Source organism: Hirsutella rhossiliensis (genome assembly GCF_020360975.1).
Source record: "Hirsutella rhossiliensis strain HR02 chromosome Unknown scaffold00002, whole genome shotgun sequence".
In the NCBI taxonomy this organism is placed as follows: Eukaryota; Fungi; Ascomycota; class Sordariomycetes; order Hypocreales; family Ophiocordycipitaceae; genus Hirsutella; species Hirsutella rhossiliensis.
This window is the reverse complement of record NW_025408668.1, coordinates 5,856,282-5,879,965: the sequence shown is the minus strand read 5'-3', so window position 1 is coordinate 5,879,965 and position 23,684 is coordinate 5,856,282. Positions and strand designations below refer to the sequence as shown.

At 54.2% G+C, this 23,684-nt stretch overlaps 8 protein-coding genes across 8 annotated transcripts; 2 read left to right on the top strand and 6 right to left on the bottom strand.

The window, feature by feature from the left end:
- Window positions 1-148: 148 nt before the first annotated feature.
- On the bottom strand, window positions 149-2,346 carry HRG_02280 (HSF-type DNA-binding domain-containing protein; the record flags this gene model as incomplete). Its single annotated transcript, XM_044860751.1, has 3 exons — window positions 149-1,345; window positions 1,388-1,877; window positions 1,934-2,346. The coding sequence occupies 3 exons, from the start codon at window positions 2,344-2,346 to the stop codon at window positions 149-151; spliced, it is 2,100 nt and encodes a 699-aa protein (XP_044724384.1).
- A 1,135-nt stretch (window positions 2,347-3,481) lies between these two features.
- On the bottom strand, window positions 3,482-5,122 carry HRG_02279 (cyclophilin type peptidyl-prolyl cis-trans isomerase/CLD domain-containing protein; the record flags this gene model as incomplete). Its single annotated transcript, XM_044860750.1, has 1 exon — window positions 3,482-5,122. The coding sequence occupies one exon, from the start codon at window positions 5,120-5,122 to the stop codon at window positions 3,482-3,484; it is 1,641 nt and encodes a 546-aa protein (XP_044724383.1).
- A 437-nt stretch (window positions 5,123-5,559) lies between these two features.
- On the bottom strand, window positions 5,560-7,246 carry HRG_02278 (aldehyde dehydrogenase family domain-containing protein; the record flags this gene model as incomplete). Its single annotated transcript, XM_044860749.1, has 5 exons — window positions 5,560-5,702; window positions 5,755-6,439; window positions 6,497-6,643; window positions 6,691-7,099; window positions 7,185-7,246. 5 exons carry the CDS (start codon window positions 7,244-7,246, stop codon window positions 5,560-5,562), a joined length of 1,446 nt encoding a protein of 481 aa, XP_044724382.1.
- Window positions 7,247-9,151: 1,905 nt separating this feature from the next.
- On the bottom strand, window positions 9,152-10,097 carry HRG_02277 (uncharacterized protein; the record flags this gene model as incomplete). The annotated part of the gene is made up of 2 exons (XM_044860748.1): window positions 9,152-9,880; window positions 9,945-10,097. The coding sequence occupies 2 exons, from the start codon at window positions 10,095-10,097 to the stop codon at window positions 9,152-9,154; spliced, it is 882 nt and encodes a 293-aa protein (XP_044724381.1).
- An 817-nt stretch (window positions 10,098-10,914) lies between these two features.
- On the top strand, window positions 10,915-11,559 carry HRG_02276 (uncharacterized protein; the record flags this gene model as incomplete). The annotated part of the gene is made up of 1 exon (XM_044860747.1): window positions 10,915-11,559. One exon carries the CDS (start codon window positions 10,915-10,917, stop codon window positions 11,557-11,559), a length of 645 nt encoding a protein of 214 aa, XP_044724380.1.
- Window positions 11,560-12,312: 753 nt separating this feature from the next.
- On the bottom strand, window positions 12,313-13,284 carry HRG_02275 (endonuclease/Exonuclease/phosphatase family domain-containing protein; the record flags this gene model as incomplete). Its single annotated transcript, XM_044860746.1, has 1 exon — window positions 12,313-13,284. One exon carries the CDS (start codon window positions 13,282-13,284, stop codon window positions 12,313-12,315), a length of 972 nt encoding a protein of 323 aa, XP_044724379.1.
- A 1,552-nt stretch (window positions 13,285-14,836) lies between these two features.
- On the top strand, window positions 14,837-16,901 carry HRG_02274 (arginosuccinate synthase domain-containing protein; the record flags this gene model as incomplete). Its single annotated transcript, XM_044860745.1, has 13 exons — window positions 14,837-14,859; window positions 14,911-14,924; window positions 14,997-15,037; window positions 15,123-15,137; window positions 15,192-15,330; window positions 15,378-15,508; window positions 15,576-15,580; window positions 15,630-15,722; window positions 15,799-15,881; window positions 15,932-16,018; window positions 16,074-16,275; window positions 16,449-16,576; window positions 16,624-16,901. 13 exons carry the CDS (start codon window positions 14,837-14,839, stop codon window positions 16,899-16,901), a joined length of 1,239 nt encoding a protein of 412 aa, XP_044724378.1.
- A 1,898-nt stretch (window positions 16,902-18,799) lies between these two features.
- On the bottom strand, window positions 18,800-19,468 carry HRG_02273 (integrase core domain-containing protein; the record flags this gene model as incomplete). Its single annotated transcript, XM_044860744.1, has 1 exon — window positions 18,800-19,468. The coding sequence occupies one exon, from the start codon at window positions 19,466-19,468 to the stop codon at window positions 18,800-18,802; it is 669 nt and encodes a 222-aa protein (XP_044724377.1).
- Between the last annotated feature and the right edge of the window lie 4,216 nt (window positions 19,469-23,684).

Below are 23,684 nucleotides of genomic sequence, written 5' to 3'. Positions count from 1 at the left end.
GAGTGTGAGCATGTGAACTGTTGTAGTTCGGTCACACAATCGCGATACCGCGACCCAAATCTGGCTCCTTTGGCCGGGGGGGATGTACCTAGAGAAACAGATGGGTACGATGTCAAGCAAAGAGCGAGAGCGAAAGCCAGACGCGGCCCTAGCCTATCCGACGCCGCTTGGCATCGTGGTCCGGGTTGGCCGTCCCGGCAAAATCGTCGCGCAGAATCTCCTCGGTACCGGCCGGGCTGGGCACGTCGCCGCCGCCGCCGGCGGCCCCAGCCATCACATTTCCATGGCTGGCGCCGAGCGGGTCAACGATGCCGCCGCCCGGGTCGAGGTTGAAGTTGAAGTCGTTGCCGTCGGCGACGTAGCTCGTGTCGTCGAGGAATGCGCTGCTGTCAAAGTACTGATCCAGGTCGACGTTGGGTGGGTCGAGGAAGCCCTCGTGGCCGTCGGCCAGCCCGGGGATCTGGCCCGACGGGCTCAAGGGCCCGAGCATCTCGCTGAGCTCGTGGATCTTGGCGTCCTGCTCGCTCTGCAGCCGCTGTAGCTGCCCGAGGTCGACCTGGTTCGAGTTGATTTGGTGCAGCGAAGGCGGCGTCATTGTCGGCGAGCGCATGATGGGTGATAGGGACGGTGGTGGGATGCCCGCGGCGGATCCCCTGGGCGGCGCGCCGGCCGACGCTTGCCCCGGCGCAGCGGGGGACGGCGCCGTGCTCGAGGGGGTCGACGTCTGCTTGGACATGAAGTCGACCAGCTTGCTCCGCTGATCCCTGTTCAGGGCGTCCGGCGCGTTGGCCACAAGCTCGGCCGCCTCGGGCAGGTCCATGCTCGACGTGTTGGTTGCGTTGTGGTCGTTGATAATCTTCATCATCCGCTCTTGCGGATTGGCTTCCAGCTCTTGAACGAGGCTCGGCGAAGCATCCGACCCGTCCAACAGTTCCGTGACGTGGCCTGTCTCGGGGTTCTGGTTGCCCATTGTATGATACGACGGGCTCGCGCCCGAAGGCGATCTGCCCGCCTTTGGTGCCTCGTTCTGATTGGGGATGGGTGGGAGCAAGCCGCGGGCTCTCTTATGAGTCCCGGCGAGCGACGATGTCGGATCGACCTGCGACTGGACCAGATCGCCCAGGTCGAAAATGCTGCCCTGCTGATGGGACTGCTGGGTTCCCTGGTTGGTGGTCATGAGGCTGGAGATGATGTCACCGACGTTTTGATGGCTGCCGTCCTCGAGTGTCTTGCGAAAGACGTTGGCCAGGAAGTTGAGGATGGCATTGATCGAGTTTTGGTGCCGATCGTGTTGATTCTGGAACATGAGTGCCTGGTTGTATAAGTCATTGTTGTTGCGCTGCAGCTGATTGATGGCGCCGAGAATCATCTTTTGCTGCTCTCGCACCTTGCCCAGCTCTTCTCGTATGAGCGTCATCTCCTTCTTTTGCAGCGGCTGCGAATCGCTAGTAGGCAGCGGACGGCCGGTCGGAACCGTCGACGTGCCCGGTGGCTGGGTGGCCGCGTCATCGTGTCCAATGTCCTCGTCGCTTTCGCCCTCGCCCTCGATGTGCTTGTTCCCCTTCTTGGCCTTGCTCCCGCCCTTGGGCTTGTTGATGAGCCAGAGCAAGTTGGGGTGGCCGCGGCGGAAAAAGGGATTGTAGTATTCGCTGGGGCTCTTGTTCTTGCGCTCGCTCGCGCGCATTGAATTGTCCGAAAGGCCGACGCGCTTGTGGAAGCCGTACATGTTGAGCTGCCGGACAAAGGAGGCGTAGTTGTTGTGCTTGAACAGCTCGGGGATCAGCGTCTTGGCAAACTCATCCTCGTCCAGCACGATGAATGAGTCTCCCTTTTCGGACCACCGTATCAGGTCTTCATTTTTGCGCTCCTCAAGAAAGCTAAAGACAAACGTCAATGCAAGAACCAAACGAGTCCGGCTCGAGATTGCACTTACCTGCTGAGCTTCTGCACAAAAGGGGGGATCTGCTTCCGCTTGCTTTGCGACTCCCGCTTGGCCTTTGCCGCCATTTCCTCCAAGACCTCAACGTTATCCTGCGCAATCAGCCCCTCGCCCGGGGTTTGCTGCAAGAGCGCATTGCTGCCGTCGCCAAAGCCGGTCCAGGGTTCGACCGAGGAGTCGTAGCTGGAGCGCGGGTTCGTCGGCACCAGCGCCTGATTGGTAGGGCGACGCGTGAGGGAGTTTGACGGCGCGGGGGCGCTCTGCGTGTACTGCTGCTGAGCCGGGACGAGGCCGTACTGGTTGGCGCCGTGTGCCGAGCCGTCGACGAGGTCGGAGCCGTCCCCCCCGCCGTTCCATCGCATCATCGACTCTCCCTTTGCATTGTCGGCCATGTACGGCTGCTGCATCCGTTGCTGATACGGGACGATGGGCGATGCTCCGGGCGCTGCTCTTTTCCTCGAGTTGATTGCTGACATGGAAAAGTCATGTGCGGCGGGGCGGCGGCTTGTTGACCATGCGGCTCGGGCGATGGGTCAATGCCGCGCGCGCGCGCGAGTAACAGGGCTCTCGGTTTTCGCGGATCGTGTTTGGAGAAGGCCGTGTCGTGACACTGAGTTGGATGTGGGCACAGAGGAGTCAATTTCAATCCTCTGGTGTAACCCCACTGACTGTACACCCTCTGTGAGTGCTGGCACGGATAGTCGAGAAAGGGGTTGGTCGAGTCGAGCCGAATGGTTTCGTATGAGCCGTCGGGGGCAATCGGCGACGCGTTATCTCTTGCAGCAAAGCCTGCCGATGTCAGAAGGCGGCGTGAGGCGGCGGATCCTCGCAATCACGGTTTTGAGCCTCCAGTTTCTTTGGCCAGCCGGGGCGAACGGTCGATACTATTTCGTAGCGTAGTCGGCGAGGCGGATGGGAATGAAACGTGGTGAGATGTCGACCTTTGTATCGAATGGCGCAGTCGTCTGTCGGAGGTGGCGGTCGGAGAGGAAGACTGCGATCCAGAAGAGGTATCTGCACTTGCGCGGGCGGACTATAGTATGTCACTGCGCAGAGCCGAATCGCGGAAGAAGAAGGCGGAAAACAAAACGAGAGAAAAAGGTGAACGAGGAACAAGCAGAGCACTCGTGGGAAGCTGCCTCAAAAAAGGTTGACGGGCCTCATAGCGGAAGGCTACCTGACAGGCCCGCTAATAGCCCAGGCGATACAGCGGGCCCTAGGTATGTTCGTTCGGCCAATCACACTGCACGGTCATGGCCCGGAACAGTCACGTGGTCATCCGTCGACGGCCTCTTCCAGATCCATCCGTTGTTGCGAGATGCTTCGTTATCCATGTAATGAAGACACCATCTGCTAAAATTATACGGTCGCGAAGGGAAAAAAACAAGGGGAAAAAAGCAAGGAGCAGCGGCTTCTATGATCTCGTCGGCAATATGCAGCGCCTATGGTAGAAGCCTAAGTAAAAATGGTATACTCGTCGAACATTGACTCGTCTGGCCCCATTGCAGCTCTCCGCATGATATTCCACCTAAATCAAGCCTCTCACTTGGCCCCCCTCCCCGCCAGCGACCCCGCCCGCGCCAGCTTCGCGTTGCGCGCCTGATCCCACGCGCGCCCAGACCCCCCCGCCCGCGCCTCTCGCTGGGCCTGCTTCTCCTCTTTGAGCGTGCGCGCCTTCTCCCGCGGGTCGATGACGACCAGTTCCTCCTCGGCCTTTCTCCGGTTGCTGAGGTCCCTGCCGAGCTTCTCCGCCGCAAAGGACAGCGAGTGTGACATCCACCCTTCGTCGTCGCTTTCTTCCTTGTCCTGCTTGTCCCATGCCGTGCAGCTTTGGCAGTTTGCGATGAAGTGCAGGTCGCATAGCTCCGCTTCCTCGCCCGCCGCCCCTGAGCCGTCGTCGCCGCCGTCTTGGTCTTGGGCACTCGACGCCTGAGTCGTCTCCTTTTCAGGGGGCGCCTTGTCGAGCCTTGACTGGAAGGCCTTGAGCATGCGCACGGTGTCTGCGTCTTCGTTGCTCAACGTGTTGTTCCCCGCCGGCCGCCTCTTGCGTCCACGCATCGACGTCTCGGGTATCATTGACTCCAGCGCAGACTTTTCTTTCTCCGTCACTGCCTGTTCCGAGGGGACTGTCCGTCGCATTGACGCCTTGAGCGCCGCCATCTCCTCCTTGGCCTTTTGAAGCGCGCTCTTCCTGATGGGTTCTGGCTCTGGAGATGGCTTTGGTGCTGAAGTTTCGGGTTCGGGTCGTGATTTTGGTTTCTTGTCCACCATGGGCTCGGGTCCGGCATGACTGGCGGTTTCCTCGTCTTTGCCTTCTGGATCGACGATGACGGTCTGTGACGGCTTGGCTACTTTTGAGGGTTCTCGGTGCGTAGACCTTTTGCCGAGTGGTCGTTCCTCCTCGACCTCGTCATCAGCAATCAGCCTTGTGTCAAACTTGGTCTTTTTAAATGCCGGCACTTCGTCGTCCTCTTCGTCGCCAAAACTGAGAAGCTGCTTTCCTCCTTTCCTCTTCTTCTTTTTATCTTTAGGTGCCGGCGCCTTGGGCTGGACTCGTGTAGCGACTCGCGATCGCTTCGTCATGTCCTCAAACGGGTTCACCAAGATCTCGATCCTCTCAATCTTGACAGCGTACAAAGGCCGCTCAGACCCCTCTTCCACCTCCGACTCGCCAATCTTGGCCAGGTTGTATATCGTGTCGCCCGCGACTCGTCCAAACAGCGTATTTTTGCCAGTCAACTCGTCCGTCTTGTCCAGTGTGAAGAAGAACTGGCTCCCGTTTGTATCAGGCCGGCCGTCGTTTGCCATGCCCAAGAGACCGCGTCGGTTGAACTTGAGGCGCGAGTGGAACTCATCCTTGAAGTTGATGCCCGCCGGCCCCGCGTTCCTGCCATGCCGCTGGTCCATCGGCCACGGGTCAAGGTCGTCGCTGAAGGCGCCCCCGTCGTAGATGGACTCGCCCCCGTTGCCGGTGCCCGTCGGGTCGCCACCCTGGAGAATGAAGTTGGGCACGAGCCTGTGGAAGATGGTGCCATCGTAGTAGCCGTCGAGACTCAGTTGGAGGAAGTTTCGACACGTCAGCGGCGTCTGCTTCGCAAAGAGCTCCACCAGGATCTCCCCGAGCGTGGTGTGGATGATGGCTGAGGCCGTCGGCTGCGGCTCGAGGTTGTAGAGGGCAGACATTGTGACTCCCTCTAGCCGTGCGCGGGCCGTCTCTGGCGTCACGCCTCTCTGTTTGGACGGCTTGCGGTTGAACAAAGGATGGCGCGGAGGAGGGCAGTCGTGAGTTGGCGCCTGGCACCTAGCAGGCGCAGGTAATTAGCGTGAGCCATGGATTTGCTAGACCCGCCCGTTATCGATAGAGCGCCCGCACCCTTGGAAGAAGTTGGCCGAGAGAGTATCTAGGTACTCCGTAAAGACTGTGACATCATTCCGTACCTCTCCGCAAGTTTAATTACAGGCCGCTCAGATGCAGGCTCAGAAACCACCTCGCCTCGTGACTTCATTTCAATTCATTGCGAAAAGACATGTCGAGTTTTACAATTTTCGCAGACCTGTTGCACCCGTCCAGAAGCATCAATTTAGCTTGCATCATCATCCACCATCCCTCCAATAACTCTTCAGTCAAACATGGCGCCTCCCAGTCTGATGGCCACGCTCTTCGTCTCGGTGTAGCTCGCCAGCGCCTCCTCTCCCAGCTCGCGTCCAATCCCGCTCTGCTTGTATCCGCCGAAGGGGGTCTCGTGCCTGATGAGGTTGTAGCCTGCTCGAGCGGTTAGAATGGAGCAATCACGCCAACAAAGCATCAGACTTACAATTGACCCAGACAGTGCCGGCCTTGAGGTCGTTGCTGACGCGGACGGCGGTGTTGAGGTCCTTTGTGTGGACGGCCGCGGCCAAGCCATAGGTGGTATCGTTGCCCAACTTGATGGCCTCGTCCTCGTCCTTGAACTTGGCAATGGCGCAGACGGGGCCGAAAATCTCCTCCTGCATAATCTTCATGTCCGACCGAACATTGGAAAAGATGGTGGGTTGGATAAAGTAGCCCTTGTCGCCGTGGCGCCCGCCGCCGACCTCGACCGTGGCACCCTCTTCCTTGCCCAACTTGATGTAGCCCATGATTCGGTCGTACTGGAGCTGGCTGACCTGGGGGCCCTGGAACGTCTTGTCGTCGAAGGGGTCGCCGACCTTGTTCTCGGTGGCGCGCTTCTTGAATGCCTCGACAAACTTGTCGTAGATGCCTTCTTGCACAAAGATGCGGGTGCCGGCGCAGCAGCACTGGCCGTGGTTGAAGTAGATGCCAAAGTTGACCCAAGAGATGGCCTGTTCGATGTCGGCATCGTTGAAGACAATGTTGGGAGACTTGCCGCCGAGCTCGAGCGTCACCTTCTTCAGGTTGGACGAGGCGGCGGCCTTCATGATGCTACGGCCAACGAGGGTGGAGCCGGTAAAGGCGACCTTGTCAATGTCCATGTGGGCGGAGATGGCCGCACCAGCAACCTTGCCGAAACCAGAAAGCAGGTTGAAGACGCCAGGCGGAAAGCCAGCCTCCTTTACAAAGTTGGCGAAGACCAGAGCCGACAGGGGCGTCTGCTCCGCCGTCTTCATGACGATGGTGTTGCCCGTGGCGAGAGCAGGGCCGACTTTCCAGGCAAGCATGAGCATGGGGAAGTTCCAGGGAATGATTTGGCCGCAGACACCGATCTTTTGTCGTCAGTGGGAAACTGGCCAGCGGGGGAATAGAGACTTACGGGCTCCCTGCGGGTGTAGTTGAACATGTCGGGGGCAACGTCAAGGGTCTTGCCTGTGATCTTGTCGGCCCAGCCACCAAAGTATCTCAGGACGCCGACAACGGCGCCAATGTCGCCGCGGGCCATGGTGATGGACTTGCCGTTGTCGAGGGACTCGACGGCGGCGAGGAGGTCGGTATTCTTCTCGACAATGTCGGCGAGCTTGAGGATCATGGCGCCTCGGGACTGGGGAGTGACCTGCCTCCATGTCGTCTCAAAGGTCTTGCGGGCAGCGGCGACGGCGATGTCGACATCCTTTTCGGTGGCCTCGCAGACCGAGGTGATGACCTCTTCGGTGGCGGGGTTGACGACCTCAAACTTCTTCTTGTCGACGCCCTCGACCCACTCGTTGTTGATGAAGCTTGCGTCTCTTGTGTCAGCCATGTGCGCAATGCACCATGCCGGTAGCGAGGGGGCCTGTTGGCTGGTTGCAGAGGGAGGCTGTCGTGACTTACAGGCCGATGGGCTGCTGGTAGGAACCAGTGACGGGAGTCTCGAGGCCGACGGTCAGAGACATGGCGGCGACGACGACGGTGGGAAGCTGGATGTCAGTGGTGAGAAGGAGGAGGAGCAGGAGGAGGAGAGCAGAAGGCGGAGAGAGGGGGTTGGAGGAGAGAAAAGGAGGGGGGTTTTGGAGGGAAAGGGTAAGGTGGTAGCGGGGAGCGTACGTGAGAGCTGAGAAGCTCAGCTGAAGGAGCAGGCTAATTACGTACTGTTACTGAACGTGCACCAAAGGGCGGGGGACGGATATATTGAAGGCGCCGCCTCTCTGTCCCCCGCAGTGCATCCACAATGCACACCACACAACACACGCCACAACGCACCCACAAATCATCATCAACAAAAAGGGAGCCTCGGCATCTGGATTGTCAAGGGACCAACGAGCTACCACAGTACAAACCACCGTCGTATGCGCAGAACACCTACCCAAGGTGGCAAGAGTCGTGCCGTTGGCGCATAGCGTGTGAGAGAAAAGGACTGGAAACGAGAGAGATCACGCCCGTTGCCTCCCCCTCCTTGTCCCTGGCTGCGACCCATCAGCCGAGATGGTGCACTCATGACAACGTACTTTTCTGTACCCCGCGCATGGCTTGGCCTGCTCGGAAATCATGTTTGGCAGGCATCGTGAGAGTTTGTCCCGGCCCGGAATTTGTGGCCATTGGCCAAGAGTGTCAGTGGCTCAGCAATGGATGAGACACTGTATCATTGCTGGAGCAGTGTACAGTACATATTATATGCAGCGTCGATTAACTTGTTCATACAGCAACAAACTCTTCATACCCTGCCGCCTCTTCTCTCTCTCCCTTTCCATCCTCGCGCCGTCAAACTTCGGCCGAAGCCTCCGCTAAGCCGAGCTCCAACCCCGCCCCCACCATCCGACCAATGTCGGGGACCTGAGACTGCGTCCTTTAGCGCTGGACGCTATTCCTACCCGGATCTAATTACAGTAGGTTCACTTTCTACGTGACGCAATGCTTTTCATCTTCCCCGCTTGACGTGCCGGCCCCTTATTAGTACAGTACTGTAATTAACTAGTGCTCAAAGCTGCTCTGTTGGTCCGGCTCTTCGTCTGGGCGGACAGCAAGTTTAAGTGGTACGGTAGGCACCCCTCGCTTTTGCCCAACTGCGATTCTTAGTCGCTGACCTCTCTCCTCGATCAAAAGCCGCCATCGTCTTTCTCATAGGAATGGCCGTCGCCTGCCTGACGACGAGATTCAACACCTACTACCATTAGGGACCCCGCACATCTCCTCTTCGGTATCTGATGCGTTGGAAGACTGGTGGGGCGCCAAGTTCTCAATAAGCGTGATTGCCAAGCACGTTTATACTCATGTAGCATGGCTATGGCCAATACCGATTGCACCCTCGAGCGTCTATTTGACCGTCCCTGTGTTAACTACAGGTTTCTCTTTCAACAGGGATTGTTTAGGGAAGCGTTCAAGCAGGGCACCGAAGGCATCGAGGTGAGAGAGTGAGGGCTCCACACATCAATGTTGCCTTATTTCTCTTGAGTGGCGAGTCGGATGACGGTTTCCAGCATCAGAGTTTCGGTTGAAGAAATCATCGACATTAGAACAGTCGGGGTTTGGACTTTGGAGAGCTGGCCGAGCAAGCTACGTGGACGCCGTCACAACGTTAAAGCACGGTGCCTGGATCCAGAGAATCTCAACTGGCCCTCTCTGGCCTGAGTATCAAAATATCGCCACCTCGTTTACGCCTAAACCCGTTTCGCGATGACTTCACTGAAGAAAGTACCTCAAGAGAAATGCCGCCAAGCCCGCCACGCCAGCGAGAATTGACGAAGACGCCAACACAGACGCCGGCTGATCTCGAGACTCATGGGAATCCTCGGGAAACCGCCAAGTCTCGGAGTTTTGCGAGCTAATGCCGACCAGGCATCCAAGGAGTGCTTGCGGACACCCTAAAAGGAAAGCTCCGATGAGAAAGAGTCACAGTGGTGAGGATCCAGATTCGCTCCCGCTTTGCGTCGAATTTCAACGTCTTTCAAGTCAGCCAAGTCCTCAGGGTCCGCTTCCCCCCGGAAGTCCAATTGAATCCAGTTCGCGAAAGTCGACAGCCTGGAATCTACCAAGTCCGGCAAGCCATCTGGACCGTTTACAACGCTTCGTGAACGAAGTAGTTCAGAAAGCTGAGCCATATGTTGTCCCCAGGCCGGAGAAAGATAGTCTGCATGCCACAACAGAACGTTCATTTCCGATTCAACGAGAGCCGCGAATGCGGTTGTTAGGACTTCGCCCTTGGTACCGAATTTGCTCAGTGACATTCGTGGACTATGAAGCGCGGGCGCGAGGACGTAAGATTGTCGCGATCCAACCAACCGTGGAAGCTTGGTGTGTGGAAAGGGCGGAAGTGAAGGCAGGCCAACAGTCTCAGCCGAATACAGGATGATGTATGGAAGCAGAGAATCCTCAAGCCAGTCTCCGCTCGGTGGTAGTTTGTATAAATGGCTGCATATTCGCACGCGACGGCGGTCTCGGTATCGATACGAGGGCGCTTGTTGTCGCCAAAGTGCGTAGTCAATTGGCAGTGTACTTTCGCTATCGTCGGGGATGGCGGGTAAGACCCCATGGGCTGTTAGCACACCGAATGCCCGCTGCTGATGAGCATCATTTACGACGAGCTCTATATCCTAGTCGTAGTCCATATCAGCATCTCGGGCTCGGACTGGGGAGCGACAGTTTGAAGACACGTACCAAGGGGCAGAGACCGCCACCGTGATAGGCAGCTGCATTCGCTCCCCAGAGAGCAGATGGGATACCAGAGTCTTTTAACAGTTTGGCGACTGCTGCCGCGCCCTCGGCGCCCGCGTCGCGGACGCGGAAAGGCCGATTCTGATTGCTGGGCATGATCAGGCGGTGGAGACTTGAAGGCTCAGGCTGGAGGTGACGCTGCCCCGACATTATACCCACAGCGGACGGGCACGTGCTTATGACGAGACACCACTGTTTTAGCTGGGAATTAGCCTTCCAGCCAGGTTGATTATTAAGCAAAGTATAAACTTCGGCACGCTTCTTCAAGGTTGAGAGAATCTTATTCGTCAGATTCGAGACACATATTTCCTTTCGTTAGCCTTCCGGACCTTGTTGCTTTACTCCATCGGCCATAGCAATTATTGTCCAATCAATATGAACAGAGCGCGGGAACCATAACCACACTCGGACGCGACTGCAGGCCGCCGGTGCAACGACCAAGCATTTGATTCGTTCGAACCCCTCATTTCTTGATGGCTTGGCCGCCGGGAAGATAGATGAATTGAGCCGCTCACTCTCACATTATAAAACCTGACTTTCCTGCTGTCATGAGTCCGACATGTCCGCGTGCTCTAAAGAAAGGAAGAAACGTTTCCAAAACGAATCCAGTTGATACGTACACCTTAGCACACCAATATTTGGACAATTCCATCACCATGCTGAGCTCAGCCCGACATGGTGACGGTGAGGATAGTCTTACTGGTCAGTACCCCCTGATGCTCAACATGTTGAGCCAGCGTTGTGTACACCGGAGCCATTAACCTGAACTGGTCTCTAATGCGTCTGCAGAAAGGACCCAGAAAGCGTTTAATGAATTGCTTCAGCATTTGAAAGCTACAACCCCTCAAGGGCAAAAACGTTCGTGACAGGCTTGATAACCTGATGACACCATGCTTTGCATGAAGCGATTCTCATGAATTTCTTTGCAGCCACGCTTCCTCCGCCACCGCAGAGAGACTTGTACAGCTGTGCCTTGCATCTTCACAAGGAGCTCAAGCGGGCAAACGTCCCTTACTATTTCTGCGGTGGCTTCGCGTGTATCAATGTTGGTATGACGGCACGCACAACTTCGGACATCGACATCGCCGTCCCAAATGGCGCCCATGGTTACGGCACGCTCCTCGATATTTTCTCGAAGCCTCCATTTATCCAGGATAAGACGGGTGTTTTGCCTTCCGACTCTCAGTATTTCTTCGCAGAATCAGGGGGCACTTTCGTCGAGGTAGACGGCATCATAGCTGGATTCATGGCATTTCCTACCCTGGACCAAGCCGGAATCGTGCGACTAGGCCAACAAATGCAGTTGAACTTTCTTGATCCAGATGGCTTGCTGAGGCTGAAACTGAGTGGTTGGGCAAACGAGACCCGGCGAAAAGGGGCTAAGAGATATGGTGACATGCAAGATATCAGATCAATCAGAGATCTGCTCATCACTGACAAGGTTCAGCTAGACTTGAAGGGCCTGAAGAGTGATATGGCTAAGGGATTATCAGAGTGGATCCGAGAGTTTAATGATCTAAAAACATGGCAACAGCTGGATGGAAGATATAAGAACTGATAGCGTGCCAAGAATACAGGGCGATGGTAATCCTTTGCTCAGACTAAAGCTCAATAGTTTTCGAAGCCCAAAGCTTCGATGGTTGAAAATCTATCAAGAGTATTAGCAAGCGCGGGTGTTATTTTATTGTGTTTCTTCTGTTCCCTTCTCCTGCTCTTAACGCTTACGCAGTATGTACAGCAACATCCTGTAGTTTGATAATGCTAGGTATTTCTATGACTTGGAATAAATGTTGAACGGTAAAGGGATATGGTTTACGTTACAGAACCGGCCCCTAGGACGAATAGATACGAGGATGTCGAGTTCAGAGACATCTCGAGGAAAATCTGCTATAGCCGATGAGGTCTAGAGTATACATTCTTTCAAATCTTGTAGCCCTTCCGTCGCCCTTTGTCGGGGGTCTCCACGAAATAGCTTCCATCTTACCACAAATGTATCAAACATATACCTACGTCTTGTATCAACAACGATAAAAAGGTCCAGATTTTGAACAGAAGGATTTCAATGCTGTCTAGATGGCTTGTCGTCAGAATTAAATGCTGAACTTGACTCTCCCCTCCCTTGCCGCCTCAGCAAACCCGCCTTGAGTAATAAAAGTACTTCGCACTGCGTTTTCATCACTGGTTCCGTACCCAAGGCATGGAAGTTACTACAACCTCCTTATTCCTACCTATGTATAGAGAGATTTTTTCTCAGCTGACGACTTAATTTATCATCTCAGAAGATTTCCCTCCATTACACGGCAAGCCACGGTCAAGGTGAGACACTAAAGTGGCACCAGAGCCCAGAATGGTCGCTCCATGGCACCGGGCCAGTGGTCTCGTTGCGCGATGCATCTATATGAGTGGTGATTTCTGGATGCATAATCTCAATTGCTTCAACTTGGATGCCCATGGCAGCAATCTTGTCCAGCCGACCCGGAGGAAATGGTTGCTTCCCATCAAGCCCCCACGTGAAGCCCGGATCTTGGCCGTGAAGCTGACCCCATGCGTCTGTCAGTCCGCGATCCTCCACAAGAGAGTTGTCTTCTGGAAGCACGGGGTTAAAGTCTCCAGCGACGAGGCCGTGACCCGCGCTCCGTATGAGCGAAGCAATGACCGAGACTTGTCGAGGACGGTGGGAGGGCCTTATTGGGAGCGAATCCAGATGGACATTGACGAGTCGGACGCGAACGACGCCTTGTTCTGGGCTAGATGGAGGGGCTAGGATGTCGCAGCAAAGTGCATCTCTGGCGAAGCGGCTGGGGTACTTGACTCTCCAAACCGGACCGAGAGTTGCTGCCCTATCAAACCGTCGCTTTGAGAGCAACGTGATTGTCCCAAAGGATTGGCCTCCCCATTTGGACGTATCGGCATCACTCGAGTACCAGAGTTGACGTATCCGCGCGTCGCCCAGTATGAACGAAAGAGCAGGCTGCGAGACTTCCTGAAGAAAGACGACGTCGACGGCGGAGCTCAGACCGAGGGCACGGGAAATGATGCCGCCTGCACGCATTTGGGGCAAAGGCGATGTGGCGTCAACGTTCCAGGTGACGATTCTAAAGCCGTCATGACCATGGCCCGGGGCGGCCTGATTGCTCGTCGACTCGATCGGACGCCATGAATTGCTGGAGTCGTCAAATGCGTGCCACGCCTGGAAATGGCACGGCGCGTCCGGAAGGCCGGGCAGCGGCGTGCCTTGCCACCACGACAGCACCTGCGTCCGGATGCCCGACAGCAAGGCCATGATATTCGGCTGGTGGAGCTGAGAGGGGGGTATGGTATGGATTTATTCCGCCCGGAGGGAGGTCCCTATAGGGCCTAGACGCTCTGGCTATTGACGGTTCGATACACTGATGCATGACACCCCAAGCCCCACATATCATCTTACGCTGCGCCAACCATTCCACTGTTCGCTTCATGACAGACCTGCTTGAAGGTCAATTTCTCCAAGTGTTCAGCATCCTATTCCCAGCAACTGAAGCGCGATGTGTCGAAGTTGAAGCGTGGTTGTGTTAGTCATTGATGGTGGTTGGTACGCCGATTGTGTTCTCTCATGACGCTGTTCCCTGTTGACGGGCGGGAACCCGGGTGTACCCTGTTCGCTCAGGGGTGCCTCCAGCCGGCTTCGAACCGACCCCTCTGCGACGCAGAGGCTCCAGACGTGTCACCACTACGCCATGGAGGGGGGTTGGGGTGGTGGAGCGTTGGATTATACCGGTACTGTATTAATAAGCACAATCCCGGAGCGGTCCAACTGCTTTCGCCGGAAGCTCAACATGGAGTGATTAATTAAGACTACGGAGCACAGTGAGGTACCTACTAGTAGCTAGGTAGTCTATACTGTACAGTATCAAAAGCGGAGAAATGTGGCTGGTCAATGCGCAGCGTCGATGACACAAATTTGTGTGCGCACATTCCCTGCTACGCTATTCACCATCACAAGCAGCATAACAGCAAACTTGAAGCTATTCGCACCGCCTTTTTTGCTATAAGCCCATAAAGCTATGGAGTCTCTTTTTAACTGCACGTTTTCCTCTCTGCACGCGGCCTGCGCCGCCTGTGATGCATGTGCGAAAGAAACAAGACGTCGCCCTTGCAGTCAACACATCACAAGCAATACACCGCATGCCCCTCCCTGACGAGCACGATGAGCTTCGCCGGCGACCCTCAATCCGGCTCGTTAGGAGACAGCGCTGGCAAGGTTGATGAGACTACTGTTGGCTCACAACACCAACTAATTGACCTCGCACAAGACGAAATCGTCGTCGCAATGCCCTCACAACAGCTCTCACAAGAGCTCTCACAAAAATGCCAAGTATAAGTCCGTTAGGCTGGCCGAATGGGAGGTTAGGGCCGCATAAATAGAATGAGGCAAATGCAAAGTCCAAAAGGAGGGCAGACAGCGCAAAGATTTAAAGAGGAGGGCCTCCTTTAGGGACATGCACATCTCAACGCTAGAAGGGCGCGCAACATACCGTTTTTCACATGCTGTGATAACCTCACCTATATGTATGCATTAAAGGTGCATAACGCAGGCGCACGGAATATGCGCACACAAAATGTGCGGTATCGGCGCTGCCCCTTGATCAGTCAGTCACACACACTTCCCCGCTTAGGTTCGCCTCGTATTACTGCGTAGCGTAAGCTGTAATAACCAAGGCCAAAACTTATCAGCTGCTCCGATTGCTCGGCCAGGATTTCAACCTTTTCTTCCACTCGCTCACACCGCATATATTATATATTATACCCAATCTGCAAGCACAGGCTTCTTGCTCGCCAACAGAATCAGCGCCGTCATGTCTTCCAAACGAGTTTGCCTGTAAGATGTCCAGATTCCGGTGGAATGGAGCTTGGCTAACACTACCAACAGCGCCTACTCCGGAGGTAAGCGCCCGATGCGGTGCCTGGCTGCGCAAGATGCCTTGGCTTTGGGTTTCAATTGACCACGTCTCGCAGGTCTCGATACCTCGACCATCCTGAAGTGGCTCATTCTCGAGGTAAGCATCTCTCTCTTATCCTCGGCCCACCATCTGCGTCTACGAGTGTTCCCCATCCTGATCGCATTGCTAATATTCGTCGCAGGGCTACACCGTCGTCGTACGTCTACGTCCGCCCCGATCTAACCCAACGTCACCGCCTGACCCGGAGTAGTGCTTCCTTGCCGATGTCGGTCAGGAGGAGGACTTTGCCGCCGTCGAGAAGAAGGCTCTCGCTCTTGGTGCCGAGCGCATGGTCATCGACAACCTGCAGCAGGAATTTGTTGATGAGCTCATCTTCCGCGCCATCCAATGTTTGTCTGCCATGACGTTGTTGAGGTCTGATGCTGACAAGGCAAAGGCAACGCCATCTACGAAGACCGATACCTCCTCGGCACCTCCCTGGCTCGCCCCGTCATTGCACGAGCCCAGGTCCGAGCTGCTCACAAGCACAAGTGTGACATTCTCAGCCATGGCTGCACGGGCAAGGGCGTAAGTTGTCCTCTAATTCTTGGGCCTGACCCGTTCATAACATGAGTTTGTTACTAACGTCTGGTAGAACGAGTAGGTTTTACCAGACACCAGAGGCCGACGCGATACTAACCCCACACAGCCAAGTTCGTTTCGAGCTGGCGTGGAAGGCCTGCGATCCATCCCTGTCCGTCATTGCCCCGTGGAGAATGCCTAAATTCTTCAACCGATTCCAGTCAGTCTCCCGTTGACTCAATTGTTTCTCATGTTTTGGGAGCTCGCTTTCTCGAGGGGTTGTTGACTGGTCATAGGGGCCGTGCAGATCTCTTGAAGTTTGCGGCTGAAAACGACATCCCAGTGTCGTCCTCTCCAAAGGCCCCGTGGTCCATGGATGGTATGTAAGGGTCGATTGTCTGATGATGGCCCTTTTAACACCATTCACAGACAACCTGGCGCATTGTTCATATGAGTCTGGCATACTTGAACAGCCACAGCTCCCTCCTCCGAAGGAGATTTGGACCAGAACCGTCGGTGCGTGCTTGTCCTTGATAATCTGGACAAGAGCAGGCAGCTAATCTTTACGTAGATCCCCTCGAAGCCCCTAATGAGCCGACCAAATTCTCAATTTGGTTCAAGCAAGGAATTCCCGTCAAGCTGGAAGTTGGCGGCGAGACCGTGACTGGTTCGCTAGAGCTCTTCAAGGCCCTCAACCAAGTGGCTGGGCGGAATGGCGTGGGTAGAATCGATATCGTTGAGAGTCGGTTTATTGGGCTCAAGAGCCGCGGTTGGTAAGTCTTCTTTCTTTTCTTTACTTCGAAGCTGAGGGCACCATTCCTCGGCGAGCTTTCTTCTAGCGTCGTACCCAAGTTTTCCCCACGAGCACACGTCCTCCCTGGCTTCACATGGGTCTCGGCAAACCGGCCTCATTTTTCGGAGCTGGCACTGACTTCCCTGATTGCAGCTACGATTCTCCCGCTATGAGCGTATTGAGGCTTGCTCACATAGATTTGGAGGGGCTTGTCCTTGACTCGAAAGTGAAGTCGATCTGCTCCTACATCTCGAATGAGTGGTCTCAATGCCTGTACAATGGTATGGCGTCTTATTCCCGCTCTCGTGCGACATACTGACCTGCACAGGCATGTACTTCAGCCCGGAGAGAGAACTCCTAGAAAACAGCATCGTCTTCAGCCAGCGCCATGTGGAAGGGAAGGTCGACATGATGGTTTACAAGGGCGGGGCTTATGTCCTTGGCCGATCCAGCGAGACGAGCAACCTCTACTCGGAGACGCAGGCCTCTATGGACACTCTGGAGGGATTCAGCCCCGAGGACACCAGCGGATTTATTGCTATTCAGGCGATCCGGCTCGAGAAGTACGGTGCGGCCAAGATTCAGCAGGGCGAACCTTTGACTTAGGGGGCTCATGGAGGAGCTTAACTCCTTATATTTCAAGAGGAGGAAAAGGTTGACATGCTGGCAATTTCAGGTGTGATGCATGTAAATCAGCCCATGTTTAAGAGTGATGGTGGCTTGAGTAGCCTTATGCCCCTAGGTGCTTAAGGCACCATGTTACAGACCACACAAATAGGGATGACTTACAAGCTTAACGCTTAGGATGCGCCTAGAGGTGGGAAGACAATGGTAGTAAAAGCAGCTAAGGGCAATAGGACGCCGCCACTCTCATCATCGAGCTCGTCAGCCCCGGCTCCAAAGATACAAAGTACCAGCTGCCCATTAGTAGTTTTCTCATCAACAAAACGACAACGTATGGGACAGATACCAGCTTTCAGACTCTTCGACCTCGGCACTGTATTGCCTTGCCGGAGTATGGAAGTCTGATCCGCCATGGGTCGCAGCTTGGCTGCGGTCAGTCAGCTGAGCTGGAGCTCCGTCACTCTCGACTTCGGCGTAGTTCTCATCGAGATCTCGGCCTCGGTTCCAGGATGCCTCGATCTCGACGCTTCGCCACATCGTTGGACTATCGACATCAAGGTTACCGGCTCCACGAGTACTCGCTGACTGCCCCGTATCTCGGCGTAGCTGGTTCGCTGCGTTCCGGCCCTGTCGTTCAGCAAAGGGTTCATTTCAAGATGAGAGGCTGCCGTTCTGTATCGCTTAATGAAGTGGAATCAGGTGTCCTCCCCCTCCGACCGGCCATCGACTGAACTGAAGCCTGGAATCGGCAGTGGGTGCGAATGACTACCTTGAAGCCAAGCGGTGCCTTGGAATTTCTCCAGGCTCATTGTATGATCCTCCGCGAGGTGCGAGATGCGCGTGAAGTTGTTGCGCTCGACACCTGTAATGCTTTGATTAATCCGAGGCATGCTGCCTTTCGTCAGAAGAAACCTCCTCCACGCTCTGCTAGACCGACTTTGCCAGGGCTTGCGGGCCAGAGACTAGCATCGCCGACGGTGACGGTCACTGGCAGACCGTTGAGTCTCCCGGTTTTACATTCGTATGCCAGCACATCCCGGTCGAAGCAGGGAGGCCAGAACCATGCGTTGTGCTTCTTGAGGATATTTGGGTCCGTGACAGGGGAAGACGCCTGCGAGAGTCCATGTGCGGACCCTGGAAATTTCAAAGATGTAGCAGGGCCTTGCCTCTCTGTTCCAGCAGCCCACGTGCACCTGGCAAGTGGCAAACACCCGGCAGCAACCACCCCAGGCATCTAATTTCGTGCATCGTCTTTTCAACTCACTCCCAAACATCCACTTTCTCCTTCTCCCTTGCTTTGCCTCGCACCAAGTGGAGGCCCTTGTGACGGTACAAGTGCACGAACAAGGTCGGGTGCGACTTGGGTAAAGTGATTGTCTACGAAGAGAGAAGGAGGTTCCTAAGGAAGACTCTGACTTTCGCTATTTACATGAATCAAAGTGAGACATTTCATAAAGTATGAAAGTCACATGATCGTTCCCTCACACATGGGCCTCCCTTACTCCATCGCTTCTGATTCTTCCACGTCTTGCTGAGCCTGTAGGCGAGCATTTTGCACTTCTTGTTTCGTGGGTCTGGGTTTGTTTTTGCTGTGCTTCTCGAAGTCTCTGATGGCGATGTGAGCGTTGACGACGTTCTGTAGTGGTTCCCATGTTGCCTGCTCAAGGTCGAAGCCTCTCCATAGTATATGGTACTGGAAGCCTTTCTGTTTTGTGCGTTTCGAGTCCAGTATTGCTTCAATCGCCCAGAGTTTCTCCCCCTTTGCATCTAGCGTTATTGGTGGGGCGGTGTGTTGTATTGGGGGAGCGGGTCGTTTGGTGACGGTCGTAGGAGGTTGGCGTGGAATGAATTGTGAATTGAGTCTAATTCATGTGGCAACTTCAGTTGGTAGGAGTGAGGTTGAGCACGCGCTCGATTCGAAAAGGGCCAATGAACTTATGATCTAGTTTGGGGATGGGTCTGGTCGAATCGATGTTGCGTGTGCTAAGTAGCACCATGTCTCCAACTCGGTACGCTGGCGCCGGTGATCTATTTGCGTTGGCGAACTGTTCTTGTGAGGCTTGAGCTGAGAGCAGGTTTGTCCGAAGTAGATCAGTGATTTCTTGCATCTTGGCGACAAATTCGTTCCCCTCGTTGCAGCGTTCTGCCAGGTCTTTGGATGCCGCGAGTGGTATTGCGCGAGGGGGACCAAAGCTCATTCGGGGGTGGTAGCCTGTGTTCGCAAAAAATGGAGACATTCCCGTTGAATCGCTAACAACGTTACGGGCTGCGAATTCGGCCAATGGGAGCCACTCGTCCCAGTCGTCCTGAGCAAAGCTAACATACTGGCGAAGGTATTGTTCGAGAAATGAGTTAGCGTTTTCCGTCTGGCCGTCAGTTTCGGGGTGATATGCTGTGGAGAGGCTGATATTGATCTGTAGGCGGTGGCAAACCGCTTTCCAGAATTCCGAGACAAACAGTGGTCCTCTATCAGATACGATTGAATCCGGTAGTCCATGGAGTTTCCAGACATCTCGTACGAAGAGCGTTGCCAAGTCATGTGCTTTCATGTCGGTCTTGCAAGGCGTGAAATGTCTGTCCTTTGACAGCCTATCGACTACCACCATGATTGCGTTGAATCCACGAGCTGTGCGCTGAATTGGGCCAATGAAGTCAACGGACAAGTCCTCCATCTTTGCAAGGAACTGGGAGCGGTTTCAACGTCCCCTGGTACCGTAACCGGGAGGTCTTGTTCCTCAGGCATCCGTGGCAATTGCGTGTGAATTGTTTCGTATCGGCGCTAAGCCTTGGCCACCAATAAGAGCGTGAAATGAGTTCGTATAGCTTGTTTTTCCCGGGGTGGCCTGATTCGACGCTGTCGTGGGCGAGTTGAGTGAGAAGGGTCCGTAGTTCGCCTGCGGGTACGTATAGCCTCTCTCGGAAATATAATCGGCCTTCGTTTATCATGCATTCCGATAGAGAAACTTCCTTCGAGTGAGGAGTGCCATGGGGTTTGAGCATCTCGTCCCTGATTTTCATCCACCATTCGTCCTCCTCATAGCCCTTGTCTAGAAGTCTTGTGATTCTGTGGTTGATTGGTTCTGGCTGAATTTCGTCAAGAATGGCGGGACATAGTGCAATTTCTTGTTCCCAGGAGAGATTGGCAAAGAGTTCTGAGAGCTCGGGGTCAAGCTTTAGTTGTTCTTGTACGGAGGAGTCTACGTTGCAAGGCTTAAGCAGCGACTGTTGTTGGTACTGGATGCGGTCGTCATTTTCATCTTTCGGCAAGTCTTGTGATCTTCGTGTGAGTGAGTCAGGTTTTCCGTTCTCTTTCCCAGGCACTGACTTGATAGCGAATTGGAACTGTGATAGGAATTCGCTCCACCTGACTTGTCGTCTTGAAAGTTGCTTGGTTGTCATGAAATATCGAAGGTTGGCATGGTCAGTGATGACTGTAATCTGGTGGTGCGTGCCTTGGAGTTCGGGTCTCCAGCATTCGAAGCAGCGTACAATAGCCAAAAGTTCTTTGTCATAGATCTCGTAATTGCACTCAGCGGGGTCGTACTTCTTGGACATGAAAGCCACTGGGTGTAGCACTCCTTGATCATCTTCCTGGGAGAGGATGCCCGAAGAGACAAAATCGGATGCGTCGCATTCGACAAACACTTCTCTTGCGGGGTCGAAGTGTCTGAGGATTGGCGCTGAAGTGAAGCTATTTTTGAGCATATCGAATGCTTCTTGGCACGATGAAGTCCAGTTCCATTTGACTAGTTTCCGTGTCAGGGCAACAAGTGGTCGTACGATGCGTGAAAATCCCTTGATGAACCGTCTGTAGAAATTCGAGAATCCTAAGAAGGCTTGAACATCTTTGACGTTGATAGGGCCTCCCAGTTGATGAGACAGTCGACTTTCTCTGGGTCCATCCGTACTCCAGTGGTTGAGATGATCATGCCCAGATATTTAACTTCAGTAGTCTCAAATTCGCATTTCTTGACGTCAAGTTGTAGGCCTGCGGCTTCAAGTGCTTGAAGTACTGATTTGACGTGGAGTCTGTGGGTGGCGAGGTCGTCTGAGTAGATGAGAATGTCGTCGATGTAGGCTGTGCAATATCTATCAAGGAATGGGCGTAAGACTTCGTTGATTCGAGCTTGAAAGGTAGCTGGGGCGTTTGATAGTCAAAAGGCATCACCATGCTCTCGAAGAGACCATATCTTGTGTTGAACGCCGTCATCCACTCCTGACCCTCCTTGATGCGTATTCGATTGAACGCTGCGACGACATCGAGTTTGGTGAAATACTTGGCTTGGCTTAGCTGAGAAAGTGTCTCCTGGATTAACGGTAGCGGGTAGCGGTTCTTGATGGTTATCGCGTTAAGAGCTCGGTAGTCCACGCAAAAACGAAGGCCCTCCTGGCTTCTTTGCAAATAACACCGGCGAGGCCGCCGGTGAGGTGCTAGCGCGTATAAAACCCTTGTCAAGGTTTTCCTGAAGGAATTTCCGGAGGACGAGAAGTTCGTCTTGGGACATCCCGTACAGAGGTCCATGTGGTGGAGTCGTTCCAGGTTGAAGTTCAATTTCGTGGTCGCAGTCTCGGTGTGGGGGGAGTTTATCCGCCTCTGATTGGTCGAATGCCTTCAAGAATTCATGGTAGTGTTGTGGTACTTTTGTTGCAGGATCGATCAAAGTCTTGGGTTCGAGGGCTTTGTGAATGTCTTCGAGTGATGCCCTGAAAGGTACATATCGGCTGCTATTTTCCGGGAAGCTCAGGTTCCTGTGTTTGTTGGTCCTTGGGGTTAAGGGAGGTGATTCCGTCCTGTAGCTGGAGCTCTCGGTTCATCTTGTCCATGTCTGTGAGTGCAGAGTCGAATCGGACCCGTCGGCGTGTTTTAGGTTCTACGAAGGTGGAGGCTTCTGTGATGACCCCAAGTTCAGCCAGCCTTTTGTCGATCTCATACAGTGATAATGAGAATACGTCGACGTCGCGGTTTTTGGTCAGCATGTGGAATGCGGCTGCGCCGACTCTTCGGGGGATTGATGGGCGTGGCAGTATAGTCGTGGTTGCAGAACTTGACAAAGAGGGAGCTCCAGAAACAGGCAGTTGGTATTGTCCTTTCTCCATGCAGTATTTGCGGCAGTGATCAGAGTTGAAAGTGACCACATTCGTGCTCCAATTGACGATTGGGTTGTGATCTGTTAGCCAGGGTTTTCCAAGTATGACATTATACTTCCCAAGCTTCGTTACGTAAAAAAGCATCTTCTCCTTGTGTCCCTTGATGTCCATGTTGAGCTTCACCACATGAGTGATGTCGCCAGCCGAGGAGGGTCTTCCATCGACTACGTTCAGCCGGCGACGGTTTCGTAATTCATAAAGCGTGAGTTTGTTGGTGTGCGCGAAGGATTCGTCTATAAACCCCTTTCCGGTGGCACCTGAGTCAAGCATTGCTTCGGTTTTAATCGGAGTGGAATTGTCTTCGATTAGGTTACAAGGCAGTAGCAAATGAGCTTGGTTGGTGTCCAGAGAAGAGAGCAGTAGATCGCCCTTTTTCTTGCGTCTCCTGCGGCGACTTCCGTCGGAGACTACACTTTTTCCGTCCTCCATGGTGCGGTGTCGCAATTGAGGGAACGATGTTTGCCCGAGCTGCACCAATGGCAGAGTCCATGCGTTGTGCAATAGGCTCTGCGTGCCGCTCTCTCTGCTTCCGTTTGGGGTCTACGACCAGAGGCGACATCTTTGGCCCCCCAGGTGATGACGCTCAAATCCATTGAATCCCCGCCGTTAGAGGTCGTCGATTGTGGCGTGGTGGAGGGTTGTAAGGTTGCTTTGTGACTTGCTGAGTTGTCGGTGTTTTTCTTGAAGTAATTGGCATTGACTTGACGGCATTCGTTATCGCAGATACGGACAAGGTCCATAAATTGACTAAGTTCGGTAGGTGTATCTTTGCCCTTAGTGAGAGAAAGTCTCCAGATAACGTTGTCGTGGAGGGCACGTCGGAGGTGAGCAATGAGCGCCCCACTATCCCACTCGGTGAGCTTGGCGACGGCATACCATTCGGGAGGAATGTCGTAAGGGATCTATGGCCTTGTTTCATGTCAAAGATTTTGAGTTGGGCGGTAGCTTTAGCGTCAATATCCCCGAAGGCTGACTGAAGGGTGCTTTTATGGCATTGACATCGTCGAAGAGAACCACCCCATCTTTAATGTTGTAGCGGACTTGGTCATGTGCTTTGCCTTTAAGGCATGAGACGACATATCCCATACGTTGAGGTTCCGAGTTCCACCAATCTTTATTCATTTCGAGCTTCAACTCGAGGTGCTGGAGGAAATTCGGCAGAAGCGTGGGGTCCTCTCCGGTGAAGGCCTCAGGATCAGGGTGTTCTGGTGTGCGGTGTGAAGCTCCTTTGACTGAATGATCTTTAGGTATGCTTCATTTTCTGCCATAAGACGGGCGATCGTTGCGTCTCCATCACTTTTAGAAATGAGCGTGTTTTCTAGGCGGGTTTGGAGGTCCTCCATGTCCCTTATTGTCGTCGTGGTCGAGGCACGTAGTGAATCGATTACCGCTTGCATACTGTATGCGGCATTGCATACGAGGAAGACTTCTTTCATGAGACCGGCTGGGTTAGCAACAAAGGCATTTCGGAACGTTTCATTGGTATTGCTGGCGTTGAGGAGGGGGCAGGGGGGCACTCGATCGACGGGTGTGGGGGCAGCGGTAGCCATTGGGTTGTTGACGGTGTGGTGGTTTAGGTGAGAATTTGGTTGCAGGGTGTTTTGGTGAGGTTTGAAA